General features: G+C 33.4%; 2 protein-coding genes across 3 annotated transcripts; both read right to left on the bottom strand.

Moving 5' to 3' along the window:
* Positions 1 to 22: 22 nt before the first annotated feature.
* Spt5 (Transcription elongation factor subunit Spt5) lies at positions 23 to 18,579 on the bottom strand. Of its 2 annotated transcripts, none has more exons than XM_066733425.1 (12): positions 18,565 to 18,579; positions 5,502 to 5,703; positions 5,351 to 5,436; positions 4,956 to 5,208; positions 4,637 to 4,869; positions 4,075 to 4,573; positions 3,663 to 4,011; positions 2,986 to 3,572; positions 1,477 to 1,832; positions 897 to 1,298; positions 615 to 790; positions 23 to 544 (listed from the first exon to the last, which is right to left on the bottom strand). In XM_066733425.1, the coding sequence occupies exons 2-12, from the start codon at positions 5,699 to 5,701 to the stop codon at positions 308 to 310; spliced, it is 3,378 nt and encodes a 1,125-aa protein (XP_066589522.1). In that variant the 5' UTR covers positions 5,702 to 5,703; positions 18,565 to 18,579; the 3' UTR covers positions 23 to 307. The 2 variants fall into 2 exon arrangements, with proteins under 2 accessions (XP_066589522.1, XP_066589521.1); XM_066733424.1 differs by lacking the exon at positions 18,565 to 18,579 and adding an exon at positions 6,926 to 6,943.
* On the bottom strand, positions 16,702 to 18,499 carry LOC136777251 (uncharacterized). Its single transcript, XM_066733427.1, has 2 exons — positions 18,377 to 18,499; positions 16,702 to 18,319 (listed from the first exon to the last, which is right to left on the bottom strand). The coding sequence occupies exon 2, from the start codon at positions 18,307 to 18,309 to the stop codon at positions 16,702 to 16,704; it is 1,608 nt and encodes a 535-aa protein (XP_066589524.1). The 5' UTR covers positions 18,310 to 18,319; positions 18,377 to 18,499.
* Positions 18,580 to 19,657: the final 1,078 nt, after the last annotated feature.

Genomic DNA, 19,657 nt, shown 5'->3' on the forward strand with positions numbered 1-19,657 from the left:
GATATACGTACATAAAAGAATCAAGTATTTAATATTATTAGCCTTTGAAATATTATCTTATTTTATTAAACAGTACATACTATTATATGAACATAATCCTTATTATAATTGCTAAATAAGATATTATGATTATCAACAGTAAAGAAGCCTGCACGAATGTATCTAATTGTACAGCGTTGGAATATAAAATAAATCTAATTAAATATTAAAGTTTTAGAGAATATTTTTAAGATATCGGTCTTATTTCGTATCGCTCATTTCAACAATATTAATATTGTTTTGTATTTTAAATAAAACACAATTTCATTTACGGTTCCTTCATTTTACATAAGTATCGGAGATGTAGCAAAGTTATTTCTTCTGTATTTAATTTAACAACACCTTCTTGATGATCAATTGAGAGTAAAGTACCAACTGCTTCTCGGTCTTCTCCAAGAATGACCTTAACACGATCACCATGTGTTGGTACAACAGGCTCCAATTGATCACAAGTTAAATTCACTACTCTATCTTCCACAGGTAAGAATACGGCACACATCCCTCCCTATAACAAATATTAACTTGTTTCATTTATACAAATATGCACATTTTAACTTATAAATTGGGTTACTTACAGAAATGCCTCGAATTATACCTTGCTGACCAGCAAGAGCAGGATCTTGGTGAGAATCTCGAATTCGTACTTCTATATCAGTTGTGTGCCATTCCGTTCCAACTAAACTTGCTGATCCAACGCCAGTGTCTAAACTCGCACCCGGAGTTTGTGGATTATAGGGACTGCCTGCTACACCTGGGAAAATTATTTAAATTAATTACTCACATAAATGTTAATAATTGTGTTTATTGTTTTAATGAATATTTAATATAAAGAGATTTTATTAAGAATAAAAAAAAACCTGGTGTCATTGGACTATATCCCATGGGAGATGGTGTGGCAAATGCTCCATGAGGACTTGTAGTATAGCCCGTCCCTGACGGAGAAGGTGTAGCAACATATCCTGCTGGACTAGGACTTGCAGTAGCACTTCCAGCAGGACTTGGACTTGGTTGATACGAACTAAAACTTTGCTCTGATCCATACATCGTTCCTGGAGTTTGTGGCGTGAAAGGACCACCTGTAGGTGGATATCCCGGTGCGTAACCTGGAGAACCGCCCTCCTCCATACTATATGCATCGAAGTCGTTATTTCTTGCAGGAGTATTAGTCACAGTAGGATCCCAAGCACCCGATTGTCCAGGTGTACGAGAACCATCGTGAGATGGTGTCATTGAACCATAATGAGGTGTACGAGATCCATCTAAAATTTTTACGAATATTGGATAAATGATATTTTAACTCTATTAATTTATAGAAGAAATCTAAATGCGTCAATAATTTAATTAAACGAATGAATAACCAATTTTGAAACTTAACGTATTTATTTGTATAATCTTGTGTAATAATTAATATATTTATTATAGTCATCACATTCTTACTTTCGTACATAGGTGTCTGAGATCCATGCATTGGTGTTTTAGACCCATCTCTTGCATACATCGGAGTTTGTCCACCAGCTGTGTAAGCTGGTGTTCTGCTGTAACTACTAAATCCACCATCTTTAGTTGGAATACCAACATTAGCAATGTGAGATCTATCCACAGAAATAGTTTGACAAGTTGAATGTAACTCTACACGAGCGGTTGTTTCTGTGGCGTCCTTTACAATTCCGACATTTCCTTTGTAAGGTCCTCGCGTTATTTTTATAGTTGTTCCTATTAATTCTCTATCCCGTCTTGCACCACCGCCTCTACCTCTTCCTCTACCACCGCCTCCGCCTCTGCTGAAGCCACCACTAAAAAAATAAATTCAAGGCATTGTAATATACAACACGCTCCAAACCTATTCTGAGTACAGTATTATTAAAAAGAATGAATATGAAAGTTCTCTCTCTTTTATTTTTAAAAATTCATCAAAAAAAGTATATCAATTCCATAAGTGTCTTTTTATTATCTATATAACATTCGTTAACTTTCTTTTGCACGGTCTTAGAGATATTTGACTATTACAAAAATGTTTATGGACCCCTTATTTTGTTATTATACTGTCTTCAATAATATTGGGAGGTTTAATGAAAAATGAAGCATCTCGTAAATTGTATTCCATCTACGCTGAATGTACTTAACAAATGAATTCTTTGTTAATGTTAAAGATAAACGTTAATGAAATCCCCCCTAAACCGATATTATATAGAGACATCAAAAAACACGTATAGACAATACACTATTATTTGACGACCAATTTCAAATTCATTATAGCATTTTAGTGACATTACGAGCTGCTCTTTTTAACAAAATACTCAGATTTTCGAAAAAATGAAAAATGCTTTCTAAAATAATAGTTTTTATAATGTAAACTTTTTCTTGTTGACACGAAAATCTGACTATTTTGCTAAAAAGAGCAATTAGCAATGTCACTAAAATGCTAAAATAGGTTTGAATCCATCTTCACGAAAATGCCGTATTGTTTACACGCATTTTGTTTTATAATATCGGTATGAGGGATCCCGCTAAAGGCGATCCACCTCAAAACGAATATATTTTACAGTTTTCTTCAGCTTTGATTTGAATGCAATTTTTTTTTGTAATACCGTCAAAATATAAACTGAAGTATAGGGACCGTGCACATCAACACAATGATAGAGAAGTGTCAATGTTTAACTATACACGTATAAATAAATTACACTCAAAAACTGCGAAAATTGACCGATAGTTTGCGCTGATAGTATGCATATACACCAATACACATTCTCATCTCACTGTCATTGTGTTGATGCGCACGGTCCCTATAAAAGAAAAACCAGCGATCACATGCGTGTAAAGGATAGGACAGCTGTGGTAAGTCACTTAAATATTTGCAAATTAGACCTTAGGAATTCTAAAATAATTAATAATGAATAAAATGCAATCAAAATTAGATAGATATATGAAAAATAGCTATAAACTTACCCACTAGGATGCATGGGTGAAGCAATGCGTGGTGACATAAAACCAGACATAGGCGACATGGATGTTAAATTCGTCTTATTTCCACCAGATAACTGTAAATGTCTTGTTTTGCAAACAAATATTCCACCATTATCAACAAACATTCGCGAATGTAAAAACGCAAAACTTCTATACAAATGTTTAATTTCACCGCCTCTTCCAGCATGAGGGCCATCAACTACTTTGACAATATCTTTTTTCTGAATAGTGTTCTGTTGAGAATCAAGGGCTACAGCATTTCGATATTCTCTACGTTTAGTCAAACCCTGAGGCCTGGCTTCAACAACCTTTCCATGCATTGAAAGAACATGAAAATTTTCACGTTCCAAACGGACTATAACGCCAACTGTTTGGGCATCTAGTTGAACTAAATCTCCCCATTGAAACTGCCCCAAACTATCCACACCTGTTGCCATATCTGAACATAGCTGTAAATCTCTTGGTAACACTTCTAGTTCGTGCATTGATAAATCGGAAAAAAGAACAACTCTATTGGGCTCAACACGAACTATTAGACCTGTGTCTCCTTCATATCTGCCTGCAACAACCTGAGGTGAAAGAAAAATAATTAATAATAATAGTAATTGTAAAGTTAATGCTATTAAAATGATATGTACTTAATGGTAGAAGTAGATTACCTTAACATGGTCACCCATAGTGAAATATTTTCTTAACTCTGAAGCTTGAAATTCTAATGCTTCTTTCAGCTCTTCATGTTTAGGCATAACCATGATCATATTTCCATCAATTGAAACAATTTTTCCTTGTAAGTTGATCAATTCACCTTCACAAACTTCTACATTGTCACCATTGCTAAAGGAATGAATAACAGATAGATCTTCTTTCCCAGAGACACCAGTTGCCGATACTCCACTAATATCTAGCTCTACACCTTCTGGAGCTTCCTCAAACCTTTCTAGCTCAGAAAGTGTTGGCTTCACACCTTCCTCTATTATAGCACTTGTAGTAAAATTTTTGTAAAGGAACCTAGACATAATAATTAGTATAAATCCTGTATTTTATGTAGTATAATATATCTTAGAAACTAACCCTTTTCTGCTATATCTATTTCCTTCAAATATTAAGAAATCACCATCACTGGTAACTTCACCACCTATAGCACGAATTGCCTCTGGATCAAATGGCTTTGCTACTGGCCTTCTTTTCTTCTTACGCTTTAATGCTTCAGATTCACTTTGAGCTGTTCTTAGAGCACCACGTGGTCTGGTGTAATCAATTCTTGGTAAAAGCTTTAAATGAACTTGATTCTGTGCTAGGTCAACATAATCAACCTGAGCTATATCATCTTTGTAAATGCCTCTTTTTAATCTAACCCATTGCTTAGCTTTTAAACCAGTTTGTTTCTTAACAACACGCAACACATCTGTCATTTCTTTAATGGGTACCATCTGCTGCTTCCATATTCCTAATCTCAAATTTCCTACATTTTCAATGGCAGCTTTTACATGAGATTGCTTATAAGCTTCAATATAGATATATCCTTTTACACCCTCTGGAGCCACTATAGATTTTATTTGAAGAGGCTCTCCTAAAAAAATTATAATTTATTAAACATTCAAAAAGTTAATCTAATTTTTAAATGCTTAATTACCAGAAGATTGATAAGTCAAAAATTTTCTCATTAATAGAAGTACAGTTGCTTTTTCTTCTCCAATACGACATTTAACCATCCACAAATTAGGATCTTTAACACCTGGCAATAATGTTTGTTGAGTAATCTCATCACTCATTTCTTCGCCTCCATCTCCAAAATGGCGAGCAGCTATGGATTCATCAGCATATTTTTTTCTTAAATATTCTTCAATCTCATCTTCCTTTTGAGAACTGCAGTAAAATTACCAGGTAAATAGACAGATTTATGGCTAATTTATTCTTAACAATCAGAAATTTTCAAAATAAGCAATTCTCACTCCCAAAGATTTGTCCCTCTACGCCTTCCTTCAATCTCTCTAGCAGTTGGACCAAGTTCATCTATTTCATTTCCTACAATACCAATTTCTTGCGCACCTTCTTCCCACTCATCATCATCTTCCACTTCATCATCAACTTCTGCTTCATCAATAATAAATCCACCAAACCTATCCTTTTTTTTCTTTTTCCTTGGTCTATCATCATCTTCTTCATCTTCTTCTTCATCATATTCACTACTATTTAAGTCTTCGCCTGAAAAGAAAAAAGTATTAAAAGTTCCAAGAAAAACATAATCTTATCAGCATAGAAAGATTGCAGAAAGCACAAAGTAGTAGCAAAGTTATAAAACAAACTTCTAAAATTGCTGTAAAATAAAGCATATGTATAAGATCACCTTCAGGTTCTTCCTCTGGCTCTACTCCTTCGTCACCTGATCTTGCTTCTTCGGCTTCATCAGCTTTTACCTCTGCATCATCAGAGCTGAACAATATTAGGTAAAATATAAGAATTTGAGAGAAAATTATCAACTGTAATAAAGAGCGTACCCAGATGCAGATCGAGATCTTGATCTAGATGATCTGGAAATACTGGCACTGTGAGATCTACTTCGTGATCGTCTTCCTGGTGTTTCACCTCCACTCATTGCTCCAGACTTTACAGATCGATTTTCTGGCTCACTTTCACTACCTCCATCACCACGTCCACTTTCATTATCGGAATAATTACTTGCTTCCGAGTCAGACATTGCTTTAGAATGTTTATACTTTAATTATATTGTTTCAACTATTTAGTCTACTAAACCTACTAAACAGCGTTGCCAACTCCGCCATTTTGAATTATGCTACGCTGTAAAGTGTAAACATATAGGCCGTGTTCCGACCTCCGTGAAGTTGGCCCCCCGACTATTGAATTTTTAATTTCTAATAATTCATATCGTTTGAGAATCGTTTGAGAGAGTTTGAGAGTCCAAGAGTAACATTTGAGAGTTAATTATTTTTCTTAAAAAATAAAAATGAAAGTTGACCGTCAAGTTAGCCCCCACTTTTTTATTTTTCATCAAAATTAAGTTTTAATGAGCCTAATCGATAGAAAATCGTTTGAGAGAAAGAAATATATCCAGTTTTTCGTTTGAGAGTAGATGGATTTGATAGAAAAAGAAAAATACAATTGCATCATTTTGGCGGTATATGTATATGCATTGCAAGCTTCCGCCGTACTTTTGAACATATAGCTTTTAGACAAAAATTAATATTTCGTAACTCTGATAAGAGCCTAATCGATTGAGAATAGTCCGAGAGAGTTTGAGAGTTCAAGATTAACGTTTGAGAGTTAATAGTTTTCTTAAAAAATTAAAATGAAAATTGAGCGCCTAGTTAGCCCTACTTTTTTATTTTTCATCAAAATTAAGTTTTAATGAGCCTAATCGATAGAGAATCGTTTGAGAGAAAGAAATATATCCAGTTTTTCGTTTGAGAGTAGATGGATTTGATAGAAAATGAAAAATAAAATTGCATCATTTTGGCGGTATATGTATATGCATTGCAAGCTTCCGCCGTACTTTTGAACATATAGCTTTTAGATAAAAACGAATATTTCGTAACTCTGATAAGCCTAATCGATTGAGAATAGTCCGAGAGAGAGAGAGAAAGAGAAATATATCCAGTTTTTCATTTGGGAGTGCATAGATTTTATAAAAAATGGGTCGTAGACTAAATCGCAGAAAGATATTTTCGCAGAAAAACGCTAACTTCAGGTCAAGAAAATTAATCCGCACAATTGTCGGTAATGCATGCCGGTATTGTCGGTATTTTACGTACTAAGATTGAAGAAAGCTTAAATGGAATATACAAATATTTTGACAGGAAGAGAAGAGGTTAGTGTCAGGAATAAATTGCGAAAGTAATCATCTGTTAATGATAAATTTCAAGAAATAATTGTATTAATATAATGATAAAAATAATTAACTAACCGGGTCTAGAAGCAGCATAGACATATCCAAAAATTTTTCTCTCTCCCCATTTTCAATTTTTGGCAGACCAAGACCCGTCATTACGAAATATTAACTGAAAATAAAAATAAGATATATAAGCATAATTTTTTATGAAAATGTTCTTAGACAGTTTTGGAAGAAACATACAGCCCCTTTAGTTCTTGTGATGCAAAGCTTTTAAAATAGCTTAAATCAAGTTTACTCACAAGTACTCGTAATAGCCTGCCATAATGTATCATCCATATTGAGTAAACGCACATGCAGCAATAACAAAGTTCCATCTTATAACCAATATTTTTGCGTACCATTGTGTCTTCAATCACTCTCCTTATATTAGAGTTCAGGAAAAGATCTGTAACATATATATTAACAAAGAATCAATCTCTTTTAAATTAAAATAATTATATACTTTTATATGACATACGAAATACTTATCTGATATTTGTTCTCTCAATTTGTCTGTAATTACATTACAGATGATTACTTTCGCAATTTATTCCTGACACTAACCTCTTCTCTTCCTGTCAAAATATTTGTATATTCCATTTAAGCTTTCTTCAATCTTAGTACGTAAAATACCGACAATACCGGCATGCATTACCGACAATTGTGCGGATTAATTTTCTTGACCTGAAGTTAGCGTTTTTCTGCGAAAATATCTTTCTGCGATTTAGTCTACGACCCATTTTTTATAAAATCTATGCACTCCCAAATGAAAAACTGGATATATTTCTCTTTCTCTCTCTCTCTCAAACGATTCTCAATCGATTAGGCTTATCAGAGTTACGAAATATTCGTTTTTATCTAAAAGCTATATGTTCAAAAGTACGGCGGAAGCTTGCAATGCATATACATATACCGCCAAAATGATGCAATTTTATTTTTCATTTTCTATCAAATCCATCTACTCTCAAACGAAAAACTGGATATATTTCTTTCTCTCAAACGATTCTCTATCGATTAGGCTCATTAAAACTTAATTTTGATGAAAAATAAAAAAGTAGGGCTAACTAGGCGCTCAATTTTCATTTTAATTTTTTAAGAAAACTATTAACTCTCAAACGTTAATCTTGAACTCTCAAACTCTCTCGGACTATTCTCAATCGATTAGGCTCTTATCAGAGTTACGAAATATTAATTTTTGTCTAAAAGCTATATGTTCAAAAGTACGGCGGAAGCTTGCAATGCATATACATATACCGCCAAAATGATGCAATTGTATTTTTCTTTTTCTATCAAATCCATCTACTCTCAAACGAAAAACTGGATATATTTCTTTCTCTCAAACGATTTTCTATCGATTAGGCTCATTAAAACTTAATTTTGATGAAAAATAAAAAAGTGGGGGCTAACTTGACGGTCAACTTTCATTTTTATTTTTTAAGAAAACTATTAACTCTCAAATGTTACTCTTGGACTCTCAAACTCTCTCAAACGATTCTCAAACGATATGAATTATTAGAAATTAAAAATTCAATAGTCGGGGGGCCAACTTCACGGAGGTCGTGTTCCGTTATTGACTGTGAGTACTAGTAATCTATAGTTTGCGTGACATATATTAAAGATTTTCAGTACTCACAGTCAATAGGTCTGTTTTTGTTGCTTGTACTTTTTACACTTTTCATTAAAAATGTATATTATACGTCACATGAAGTATACATGTTTAACGAAAAGTGCAGAAAGTATAGGCAACAAAAACAGACCTAATAACGGAACACGACCATAGTACTACAGTTTCGCCCAGTAAACTTGCGTCTGGCGAGGGGTAGTAGAAATCGAAGGGGCGAGGGGTTATCTCTATTGAATTATACTTCGGTACCGTTAAATTTTAGAACAGTCCTTTGTACGTCAATAAAACTGTCAATGGCTGAGAAGTAACCTATTTTTAATAATGAAAAGAAGGAATAATAATAACAAACCATATATGACAGAATAAAATAATGGATTTTAATGAGTAAGGAAAGGATAAACATCAGATGAGTATTATTTAACTAATAAGGAACGTGTAAGTGATTGCAAATATTTAAGAAAATTTACTTTGTGGTTTTTTTACTTTTATTACAGGTTAAATCTTTTTGATGACTTTCTAGTTAGAGAAAATACACATTTATCTGTTCTTGCATCAGGATGTTTGACGCAGATATCCATAATATACTTGTAATCATAATTTATGATGATGGAAGTGATAGCGATTACAAAATTTAAATGGAAATAAAGTTTTGTTATAAATTAATAACGATGTAAGTTAATGTATATTGAATTTTATTAGAAGTTAAATATAATCAAATTACATTATTACTTTTTGTCCTTATTTTAATCACTTTTTACACATTAACATTAATTGCATGTGTTAATCCTCTGTAAAGTTAATTCTCTTAAAAGGAAAAGAGTAATTTTTTTTTAGTTTCATGTGCGTGAGGAAATGCTATTATGCATACCCTGGCCTTGCAGACCAGGGTTATGTGGAAAGACCCCATTAAAGGTCAAGACTCTCTCAAGGGGAGTGGTTTTTTGGTTGCTTTTTCCAAAACAACCTCAACCAAGCTGCCACCCTTGAGCATATCCACTAAAACCCCCTGCACTACAAAGCCATATAAAGGATACCTTGGTTGGAAAATCTCACCAATAAAGTTCTATATCTGAACTTTATTAATATTTCAAGGCATACCCACCTGATTGAATTACCTCATCCAAACGACGAGGGACAGATTGAACCAGATTTTCGCAGATTTGTGGTTGATCTATCAATTCACCCCACATCCTTCTTACGTGGCATTTTAGTGCCTCTGTTGTTCTATCATTTTCAGGTCTCCAACGCTTCACAATAATACCCCATATGTTTTCGATGAGGTTGAGATCTGGAGATTTCACTGGCCAATTTATTACCTCAATTTCAGGGTGTTCTGCAAACCACTGTTTTGTTACACGTGAGGTATGTACACTAGAATTATCCTGCACAAATGTAATTATAGGCACTTCTTGCATAGGATATCTGCTTCTTACACTTGGCAGCATACAATTTTCTAAGATGTTTGTATATGTTGCAGAGTTCATTTTTGTATCGATCTCAAATAATCCACCTACTCCATGTTTTGACATCCAGCCCCAGTATGCAACAATTATCTTATTGCTCCTATTTAATGGCAAAACATATTTATCAACATATCTAGTTCCATCTGGCCGCCAAACGTGGAGTCTTCCATCTTCAGAAGACTGGAAAACCTTCTCGTCACTCCAGATGACATTATTCCAAAATTCTTCCTCTTTGCTCACATATTCCAACGCAAACCCAATTCTTTGCTGCCTATGTTGAGTAGTCAATTTTATTTTCTGTGCTGCATGATGGCAGTGTATGCCAGCTTCGTGTAGCCTCCTACGTACAGTCATCTAGGATACATTGAGCTGTAATTCATTCAAAATTTTTGTTGAAGGCTGAAAAGGATCTTTATTCATGGCATTAGCGATTTGCCTGTTTTCTTCATCTGTTGTAATTCTAGGCTTTTTGTTGTGCTTCCTTTTATCACTTAGACCTCTAACTCCTTCTTCTCCAAACTTTTTGATCCATCGATTAATAGTCGATGTATGCACCTGCAGCTCTGCAGCAATGTCTTCAGAAGATTGTCCTGCTTTCCACATTCCAATAGCCATTCCTCTTGCAACTAATTTGTCATTTTCACTTGTCATTTTTCAGTTTAACTTTTTAGAAAAACACTTTCAACACTTTTCAATGTTTAAGCAATAAAACAAATGCCAACTGTGTCTGTTTTCATTTGTCTGTTGACATTTGTTTTATTGCTTAAACATTGAAAAGTATTGTAAATGGTTCTCTAAAAGTTAAACCGAAAAATGGCAAGTGAAAATGACAAATTAGTTGAAAAAGGAATGGCTATTGGAATGTGGAAAGCAGGACAATCTTCTGAAGACATTGCTGCAGAGCTGCAGGTGCATACATCGACTATTAATCGATGGATCAAAAAGTTTGGAGAAGAAGGAGTTAGAGGTCTAAGTGATAAAAGGAAGCACAACAAAAGGCCTAGAATTACAACAGATGAAGAAAACAGGCAAATCGCTAATGCCATAAATAAAGATCCTTTTCAGCCTTCAACAAAAATTTTGAATGAATTACAGCTCAATGTATCCTAGATGACTGTACGTAGGAGGCTACACGAAGCTGGCATACACTGCCATCATGCAGCACAGAAAATAAAATTGACTACTCAACATAGGCAGCAAAGAATTGGGTTTGCGTTGGAATATGTGAGCAAAGAGGAAGAATTTTGGAATAATGTCATCTGGAGTGACGAGAAGGTTTTCCAGTCTTCTGAAGATGGAAGACTCCACGTTTGGCGGCCAGATGGAACTAGATATGTTGATAAATATGTTTTGCCATTAAATAGGAGCAATAAGATAATTGTTGCATACTGGGGCTGGATGTCAAAACATGGAGTAGGTGGATTATTTGAGATCGATACAAAAATGAACTCTGCAACATATACAAACATCTTAGAAAATTGTATGCTGCCAAGTGTAAGAAGCAGATATCCTGTGCAAGAAGTGCCTATAATTACATTTGTGCAGGATAATTCTAGTCTACATATCTCACGTGTAACAAAACAGTGGTTTGCAGAGCACCCTGAAATTGAGGTAATAAATTGGCCAGTGAAATCTTCAGATCTCAACCTCATCAAAAGCATATGGGGTATTATTGTGAAGCGTTGGAGACCTGAAAATGATAGAACAACAGAGGCACTAAAATGCCACGTAAGAAGGATGTGGGATGAATTGATAGATCAACCACAAATCTGCGAAAATCTGGTTCAATCTGTCCCTCGTCGTTTGGATGAGGTAATTCAATCAGGTGGGTATGCCTTGAAATATTAATAAAGTTCAGATATAGAACTTTATTGGTGAGATTTTCCAACCAAGGTATCCTTTATATGGCTTTGTAGTGCAGGGGGTTTTAGTGGATATGCTCAAGGGTGGCAGCTTGGTTGAGGTTGTTTTGGAAAAAGCAACCAAAAAACCACTCCCCTTGAGAGAGTCTTGACCTTTAATGGGGTCTTTCCACATAACCCTGGTCTGCAAGGCCAGGGTATGCATAATAGCATTTCCTCACGCACATAAAACTAAAAAAAAATTACTCTTTTCCTTTTAAGAGAATTAACTTTACAGAGGATTAACACATGCAATTAATGTTAATGTGTAAAAAGTGATTAAAATAAGGACAAAAAGTAATAATGTAATTTGATTATATTTAACTTCTAATAAAATTCAATATACATTAACTTACATCGTTATTAATTTATAACAAAACTTTATTTCCATTTAAATTTTGTAATCGCTATCACTTCCATCATCATAAATTATGATTACAAGTATATTATGGATATCTGCGTCAAACATCCTGATGCAAGAACAGATAAATGTGTATTTTCTCTAACTAGAAAGTCATCAAAAAGATTTAACCTGTAATAAAAGTAAAAAAACCACAAAGTAAATTTTCTTAAATATTTGCAATCACTTACACGTTCCTTATTAATTAAATAATACTCATCTGATGTTTATCCTTTCCTTACTCATTAAAATCCATTATTTTATTCTGTCATATATGGTTTGTTATTATTATTCCTTCTTTTCATTATTAAAAATAGGTTACTTCTCAGCCATTGACAGTTTTATTGACGTACAAAGGACTGTTTTCCTTCCTTCCTTCCTTCTTTCTGTGTTGGCTTCGGTATTCGATGACCATTCGCCATGTTTATTACTAACGCCCTCTATCAGGAGGGAAATATGAATTCAAATATCCACAACTTTGGGTATATTATTCAAGAATTTTATTAATTTTTTCAGTTGTCCTATATTGGTATTGATAATATCGTAGATAGTCTTTATTATGTCAAAATCTGGATTGTAATCTTTGATGATGCCATTTAGTAGGTATCTATAGGAGTCCATTAAAGAGCAGTCCCAGAGTAAATGATTTAGGGTTTGTGGGGAGTTAAGTGAACATGGGCAGATTGAGGATAAGGATTTACCAATTTTGTACAAGTAATTTAAGTCTATGAATTGACCTGAAAAAATCTTGTTTGTTATAGCTATTTCACTGCGGCTCAAATCGAGTTGGTCAAACCATGGCTTTTTGAGTTTTATTTTATTATGTGTCTTAAAGAATTTCTCTTCAGAACTATTTGTTGGGGTGGATAGGTCCATTTTATAACTTTGCATTGTTTGATCCTTGAGGTATAAATATAGAGATACTGGGTCAATATGTTCAATTTCCAAGTTAGGAGGTATTTCGTTATTGCTTGCAATATTGTCAGCTATTTCATTTCCAATAATACCCTTATGTCCTGGTACCCAAATCAGATGAACTAGGTTATTCATGTAAGTAATTTTCTGTAAAGTTTTTAATGACTCGGAGATGAATAAATTTGAGTGTTGCTCTAAACAGTCGAGGCCGATATTACAGACATCGAATCAGAACAGATGATAAATTGTTCGTAGCTTGAATTATTTGTTATTGAGTGTTGTAAGCAGATTTTTAGTGCTTTCCATATAGCCACCAGTTCAGCTATAAATATGGAGTTAATGTTATTGATTTTGATTTTTGATATAATGTTGGTCGTTGAATCATAAATGGCAGCATTTACTGGACCATTTTCTGGAAACTTGGAACCATCCGTATAAATGATTTTGGTAGTGACAAGATTTGATTCTTCAATCAGCTTTAGTAACAGCATATTCCATGTTTTATTAGGATTTGTGCTTTTCTTACATGTAATTCCAATATCCAAATTGATAGCAATATTTTCCATATCTAATTTTGTTTCTTTGATTGTACTTAATATGTTAATTTTAGGGAGGCATTTATTATATTGATTTATGTCTTGGAATATGTTAAGCAGTTTTGGGTAGTATCTAATTGAGGAGTAACCGTCCGACTTGATTAGGTTATCAAGTTCCTTTATCTCTTTAATTGTGAGGCTGTTTGGTTGTACAATTCTGTTGATGATAAATTTATATGATGTTATTTTGCTTCTATATTGAATTGTTGGTTCATTTGCCAGAAACCAGGATATTTTGTTCGAAGCGTTATCTGTTATTCCTAAAGATTTTTTTAATAGGATTCCAAGTAATGAATTGTATTTGTTTACAATATAGTTGTTGGATGGATTTAAATATATCGGAAGACCCCACTCAACGACAGGTCTAATTATTGTTCTGAATATCATAAGAAGAGTAGATGGGTGTGCTCCCCAGGAGTTTTTTTTCAACCATCTCACTATACGGTCGAATTTACAAATTTTTCCAATTGTATAATTTAAGTGGGCCTTCCATAATAGTTTCTCATCAAATACTACCCCTAAGAACTTGTATTCTTTAGCCTTTTCGATTATACCATTTTCTGTGCTTATGCCATTTATTGGTATTATTTTCCTTTTCCTGGTGAATTGAATCATCTTACTTTTGTTATAAGATATGTTAAGACCGATGTTCTTCAGATGGTTTTCTAGTTTACATGTGGCTTCCGTAAGTTTTTGGATTACCGTGTTTTGGTATTGGTTTTCAATAAATATAATTATGTCATCAGCGAATTGTAATGATCTAACCTCTTCTGGTAAAATATTGTTTATTTGGTTTATATAAATGTTGAACAGTATAGGGCTTAATACCGATCCTTGTGGTAGCCCGATCGATGAGATTCTGTTTCCTATATGGAAGTTGTTTACATAGAAGTTTAGATCTCTAGCTGTCAAGGAATTATATATGTATTTAAGAATGTTTTCAGGAAATTTAAGTTCTTTTAGTTGTAATATTAAGATTTGTGGGATTACCCTATCGAATGCTGCTTCAATGTCTAAAAATATTGTTGTTAGTATGGATCTCTTGATAAAAGCTGAATATATGTTCATGGATAGAATCGTTAAGTTATCAAGACATGATTTGTTATTACGAAAACCAAACTGTGAACTTGGGATATAAGAGTTTTCTTCGGCAAATTTGTGAATTCTATGTTGAATGAGTTTTTCATATAGTTTCTTTAAAGTGTTTTGCAAGGATATGGGTCTGTATTTATTGGTTCCAGGTTTTTTTAACAAAATGACATCAAATGAGTTCCATCTGGAAGGATATTTGCCTGTAGTTAGTATGAAATTGAAAATTTTTAGAATTATGTCGATAATGTTACTTGGGAATGATTTAACCAATTCGTTGTTTACCAAGTCACCACTTGAAGCAGTATTTTTTTTCAGCTTTTTGATAGCACTTATCAGTTCTCTTTGTTTTATAGGTGAGTTATCGAAACTGGTTAATAAGTTATTGTTCATGCATTCTTCATCTGAGTTATCGTTAATATTATATATGTCGTTTAACATTTCAAAGGGAGGAGGGGTAACCCATAAAGGCGTTAGATTGTTTATTGCATTTTCAATAACAATTTTATCTGGAATGTCCACGCCCTTTGCGGACTCGTGAGCTTTTGAATTTTTCAGTTTTTTTATAGTCAACCAAATATCCTTTATGCCTGTTTTAGGATTTAATTTTCCAATAAATTCTTTGAATTTTTCTTGTTTCTTGTAATTACACAATTTTTTGAACTCAAGGTTTAATTTCTTAACTTCATTCAGGTTTACTGTAGAATTGCACAGTATAAATGTTTTACACGCTTTTCTTTTTCTTTCCCATAAATTTTTACATTCATCATCCCACCACGAGTTGTACTTTTTGTTATTGTGTTTAATAGATTCAGTTTGTATATTATTGGTTTTTACATTACTATTTTTTAGAGCTTCAGTGATTGTATCAATTAGGTTTTTATGTTGATTTATGAAATTGTGTTCGTCGATCGGTGAATTGAGTTTGTATGAAGATAGATAGTTAATAAAACTGGACATGTCTATTTTGCTTGTAATTAATTTGAATCTAGTATTACTAACTGAGATGTTATCCTCCAGTTTAAATTTACAAATTATAGGGTAGTGGTCACTGATAAATATGTCATTCAAAACTTTACAATTGCATAGATAATTAAATGAGTTTCTTACTATAATTAGATCTGGAATGCTTACTATATTGTTGTATGTAAATCTAGTAGAAATATCTCTATTTAATATTTGATAATTTGACGTGCCGAGGGAGTTGAACAATTGAGAACCAGCGTAATTACATTTAGTAGAACCCCAGTTATTATGTTGACAATTAAAATCACCAAGAATTATTACGTTATTTGAACCTTTTGTTATGTTATTAACACTGGAGAAGAATTTAAGCCATTCTTGAGTTTTAATGACGTTTGACGGCTTATTGTATATTAAGAACACCCAGAATGTCTTTTGATTGTAATTCAACTTAATAATAAGACTTTCAAAGTTCAGACTATCTATTTCCTCTGACGATATACTGAATGCCAAAATTGATTTTTTAATAAACATGGCAATGCCACCACCAAATGATCCTCGGTCTTTTCTTATAGTATTGTAGTTTTGCATATTAAAATTAATGTCACTGTTTAACCATGTTTCTGTCAGACAAATCAAATCTAAATTACATTCCATGGACAATTGAGTTAAATAAGCATATTTGTTAGTGGCACTTCGTACGTTCCACAATAGAAGATTTAGTTGACTTTGAATCATTATGTTTCGTTTTTACGTTTTGAATTGTCTGCCAACTACTTGGTATATTACTGAATCATTAATATTCGGATGGTGGATAGGTACTCAATATTGGTGGAATTATCCATGTAATGCAATGTGTTAATTATTTACTATTTCAGAAACAATTTCCTTTTTCAAGAGTTTAGTTGGCAGACTACTTAAGGAGCTTTTATCACATACATTTCTTTTACTTCTTTTTATAATGGTTTTTTGTGTACTTTTCGGTAGAAACGATTTCGTGTTTTGGGTTACTTTTTCTGACTTTATTATTATATCTTTTGGTGTTTGCACCTGTTGTAGTTCATCAGTGTTCTTGTTATATGATTGAGAGACACCTTCCAAGTATAATTGGTTAGAATTATGGGTATTAATGAAGGTAGAATTTACGTCCTGGTTGCTTATATTGACTATGATATTTTGATTTATATCTTCAGGTGGTTCTATATTTTCTATATTGTCATTATTTAGCATAGAATCACCAGCTCCAGCATCAAGACTACAGATCCGATCAAAGTCCTGTGAGGCCTCGCCATCCAAACAGTCTCTATCATATTGGATTTGACAAGCATCCACATTATCGCCAATGTCAGCGCAATTCAATATATCATCCATGATCATGGGACCATCTCCATTGCTAAACTCATTAGGGTTAATTTCCACGATATCTTTTTCAGAATTTACTCCTTCACAATTTAGAAGCGTTGAGTCATATTCAATTATTTTGCGATGATGATTATTATTATGCCTACTATAGTACAGATCGATCCAATCAGACAATAAATTAGAAGTGTCTGATTTTGCCCTTGAATCAAAGTGATTCTCGATTTCTACTTCATTGGTGAATTTGTTTAACTTTATTAATTTTCTAGCATAATTTTTAGTGCAACTTATGTATGCTGTGATTCTCCTAATGAGGGCCATGTACTTGAATAACGGACAACTAGGGTCAAGGCTTTTATGAGGTCCATGACAATTACCACATAATGTTTTATCAGTGCATGTCTCCTCATTATGTTCTCCTGAGCAATTTCCACATCTAAAGTGTCCACGACATTGGCTTTTTGTGTGACCAAATCTCTTACAGTGGAAACATTTTAGTACTTTGTCAACAAAAGGTTTTATTGCTAGTTTCACAAAAAAAAGGTAAACATAACTGGGTAATGTGTTACCTAGAATTGTTATTTTGATCGAGTTGGTAGGTATTGTTACCTTGTTATTATTGTCCCAACGCGACATTCTTTCGATTTTCTTGATTTCAATGTTCGGATTATTTAATACAATATTATCATAAATTTCACTTTCCGTTAGCTCAGAAAAAACATTTCTAATTATTCCAGTTTTGTATACAGCAAAATTTGGAATAAACGTGAACCAGTTTAGCTTGTTGCTTATTTCGTTATTTTCAGTTAACATATTTGCTTGTTCATAGTTTTCACATTTGAGTTGAATCGTTGTTTTGCTAATTTTTTTTAGGGTTACATTAGTGCTAATGTACTTATTTAACATCTTACCTATTTTCATTAAATGAAGGTTTCCAAGATTCACTCTAAAATCGTTTGAGATCATGTGTATTAAGAATGGACCTGCGTGCTGGTCATTATATCTATTATCCGATTGTTCATATGCTTTAGACAATATTTTAGAATTGTCTATAATTAGGGTATCTTTATTAGAATTTAGCTCTATATTATCCTTATACGAAGCCATGGTTTGGACCCTATGGGCAATACTTAGGATTTGTAGGATTTGTAATTATTAGTCAAGATTTCCTTACCTTGTACAAAATTGGGATTAGGATTTGTAAGGTTATTTTTCTTCTTTAGGTATATTCTTTTGAACAGGAAACTGTATTATTCTGGGACTATGAGTGTTTTAGGTTAAGTCAGATACATCTGCTCACTGAGATTGAAAGGACTGTTTTAAAATTTAACGGTACCGAACAGAGTTGCCAAGTGTACATACCTTAAGGTACGATTTCACTTGTCGCCAAGGTTGCCAAGTCCGCCATCTTGAATAGTACTACGCTCTATAGTAAGTGAATTTTGTGATATAAGGAATGCAGACTGCACACATATGACTGCACCAAGTATACTGCCAGCGGAAATACGTCAGTAGCCATCTTAAATGCAGAACGTAATATTAGTAATATCAGAGATGAAACGGGAGATTGCTCATGCGAGGTCCCGAGGCAATCCCTACCGGTAGGCGGCGCTGGTGTTGGCAAACGCGTGTCTCAGGTCCATCTAACCCCTAACGCCATCTATCGGAAGAGACCACGAAGCACGAGCGTTAAGCATAGAATAGGGTAAAACATATATGCATTGTTGCCAGAAAGCGGAATAAAGAGAGAGCGGAGATATTTTCTCGGACCTCTCTGTCTTTCTCGCTGTTAGCTTCTAGCAGAAGAGTCGAGGCAAAATCTTTCCGTTTCGCTTTGCCGAAAATCTACCAATATTCGATGTCATTTATATTTTCAGGCCAATGCCTTTATACATGATTTTTTCAGCATATTTATTTATCAGCATTGACTTATTTAAATCAATAATAAATTAAGGAAATGCGTATTTGATATATAATAATTATTTTAACTATAATTTCATCGTTATATTTCGCTTATTTCCGTAAAATCTGAATTTCTTTAGTTTATTATTGATTATTGTAAGTCAATGGCCATTAAAAAAAATTTAATCTTAAAAAAAAAAAAAAAAGTACCGTTCAGGAATCGAACCCGGACCCACAAATCGCCACGCTATTACCTTACCGCCTAGACCACGAGGCTTCTTCAGTGCACCGTAAACAGATAGTCTTTTTAAGGGCTTGAAATCTTCTATTGAACCATATAAATAAACGAAGAACCGACATCTTTATTCATTATTATTCTATCATAATGGTACACAAATTAAAGAATAATTATATAATGTAGATTTTCAAAAGCTTTTCCAATAACCAAGAACGGAAACTGCGAGCGTTGATTATTTATCTTCGTTCTTGGCTATTGGAAAAGCTTTTGAAAACTATTCAAAATATAATTATTCCTTAATTTGTGTACCATTAT

Source organism: Prorops nasuta, unplaced genomic scaffold (genome assembly GCF_024137725.1).
Source record: "Prorops nasuta isolate Cenicafe-Biocafe unplaced genomic scaffold, Cenicafe_Pnas_1.2 PNAS00010, whole genome shotgun sequence".
NCBI lineage: Eukaryota > Metazoa > Arthropoda > Insecta > Hymenoptera > Bethylidae > Prorops > Prorops nasuta.

Excerpts from the sequence above, each read along its gene's own strand:
- Spt5 (XM_066733425.1), bottom strand. The coding sequence starts at position 5,701 with ATGTCTGACTCGGAAGCAAGTAATTATTCCGATAATGAAAGTGGACGT. Across the intron at positions 5,437-5,501 it reads AGATCTCGATCTGCATCTGG|CTCTGATGATGCAGAGGTAA; the intron begins GTACGCTCTTTA and ends AATATTGTTCAG. Across the intron at positions 5,209-5,350 it reads GCCAGAGGAAGAACCTGAAG|GCGAAGACTTAAATAGTAGT; the intron begins GTGATCTTATAC and ends TTTTCTTTTCAG.
- LOC136777251 (XM_066733427.1), bottom strand. The coding sequence starts at position 18,309 with ATGGCTTCGTATAAGGATAATATAGAGCTAAATTCTAATAAAGATACC.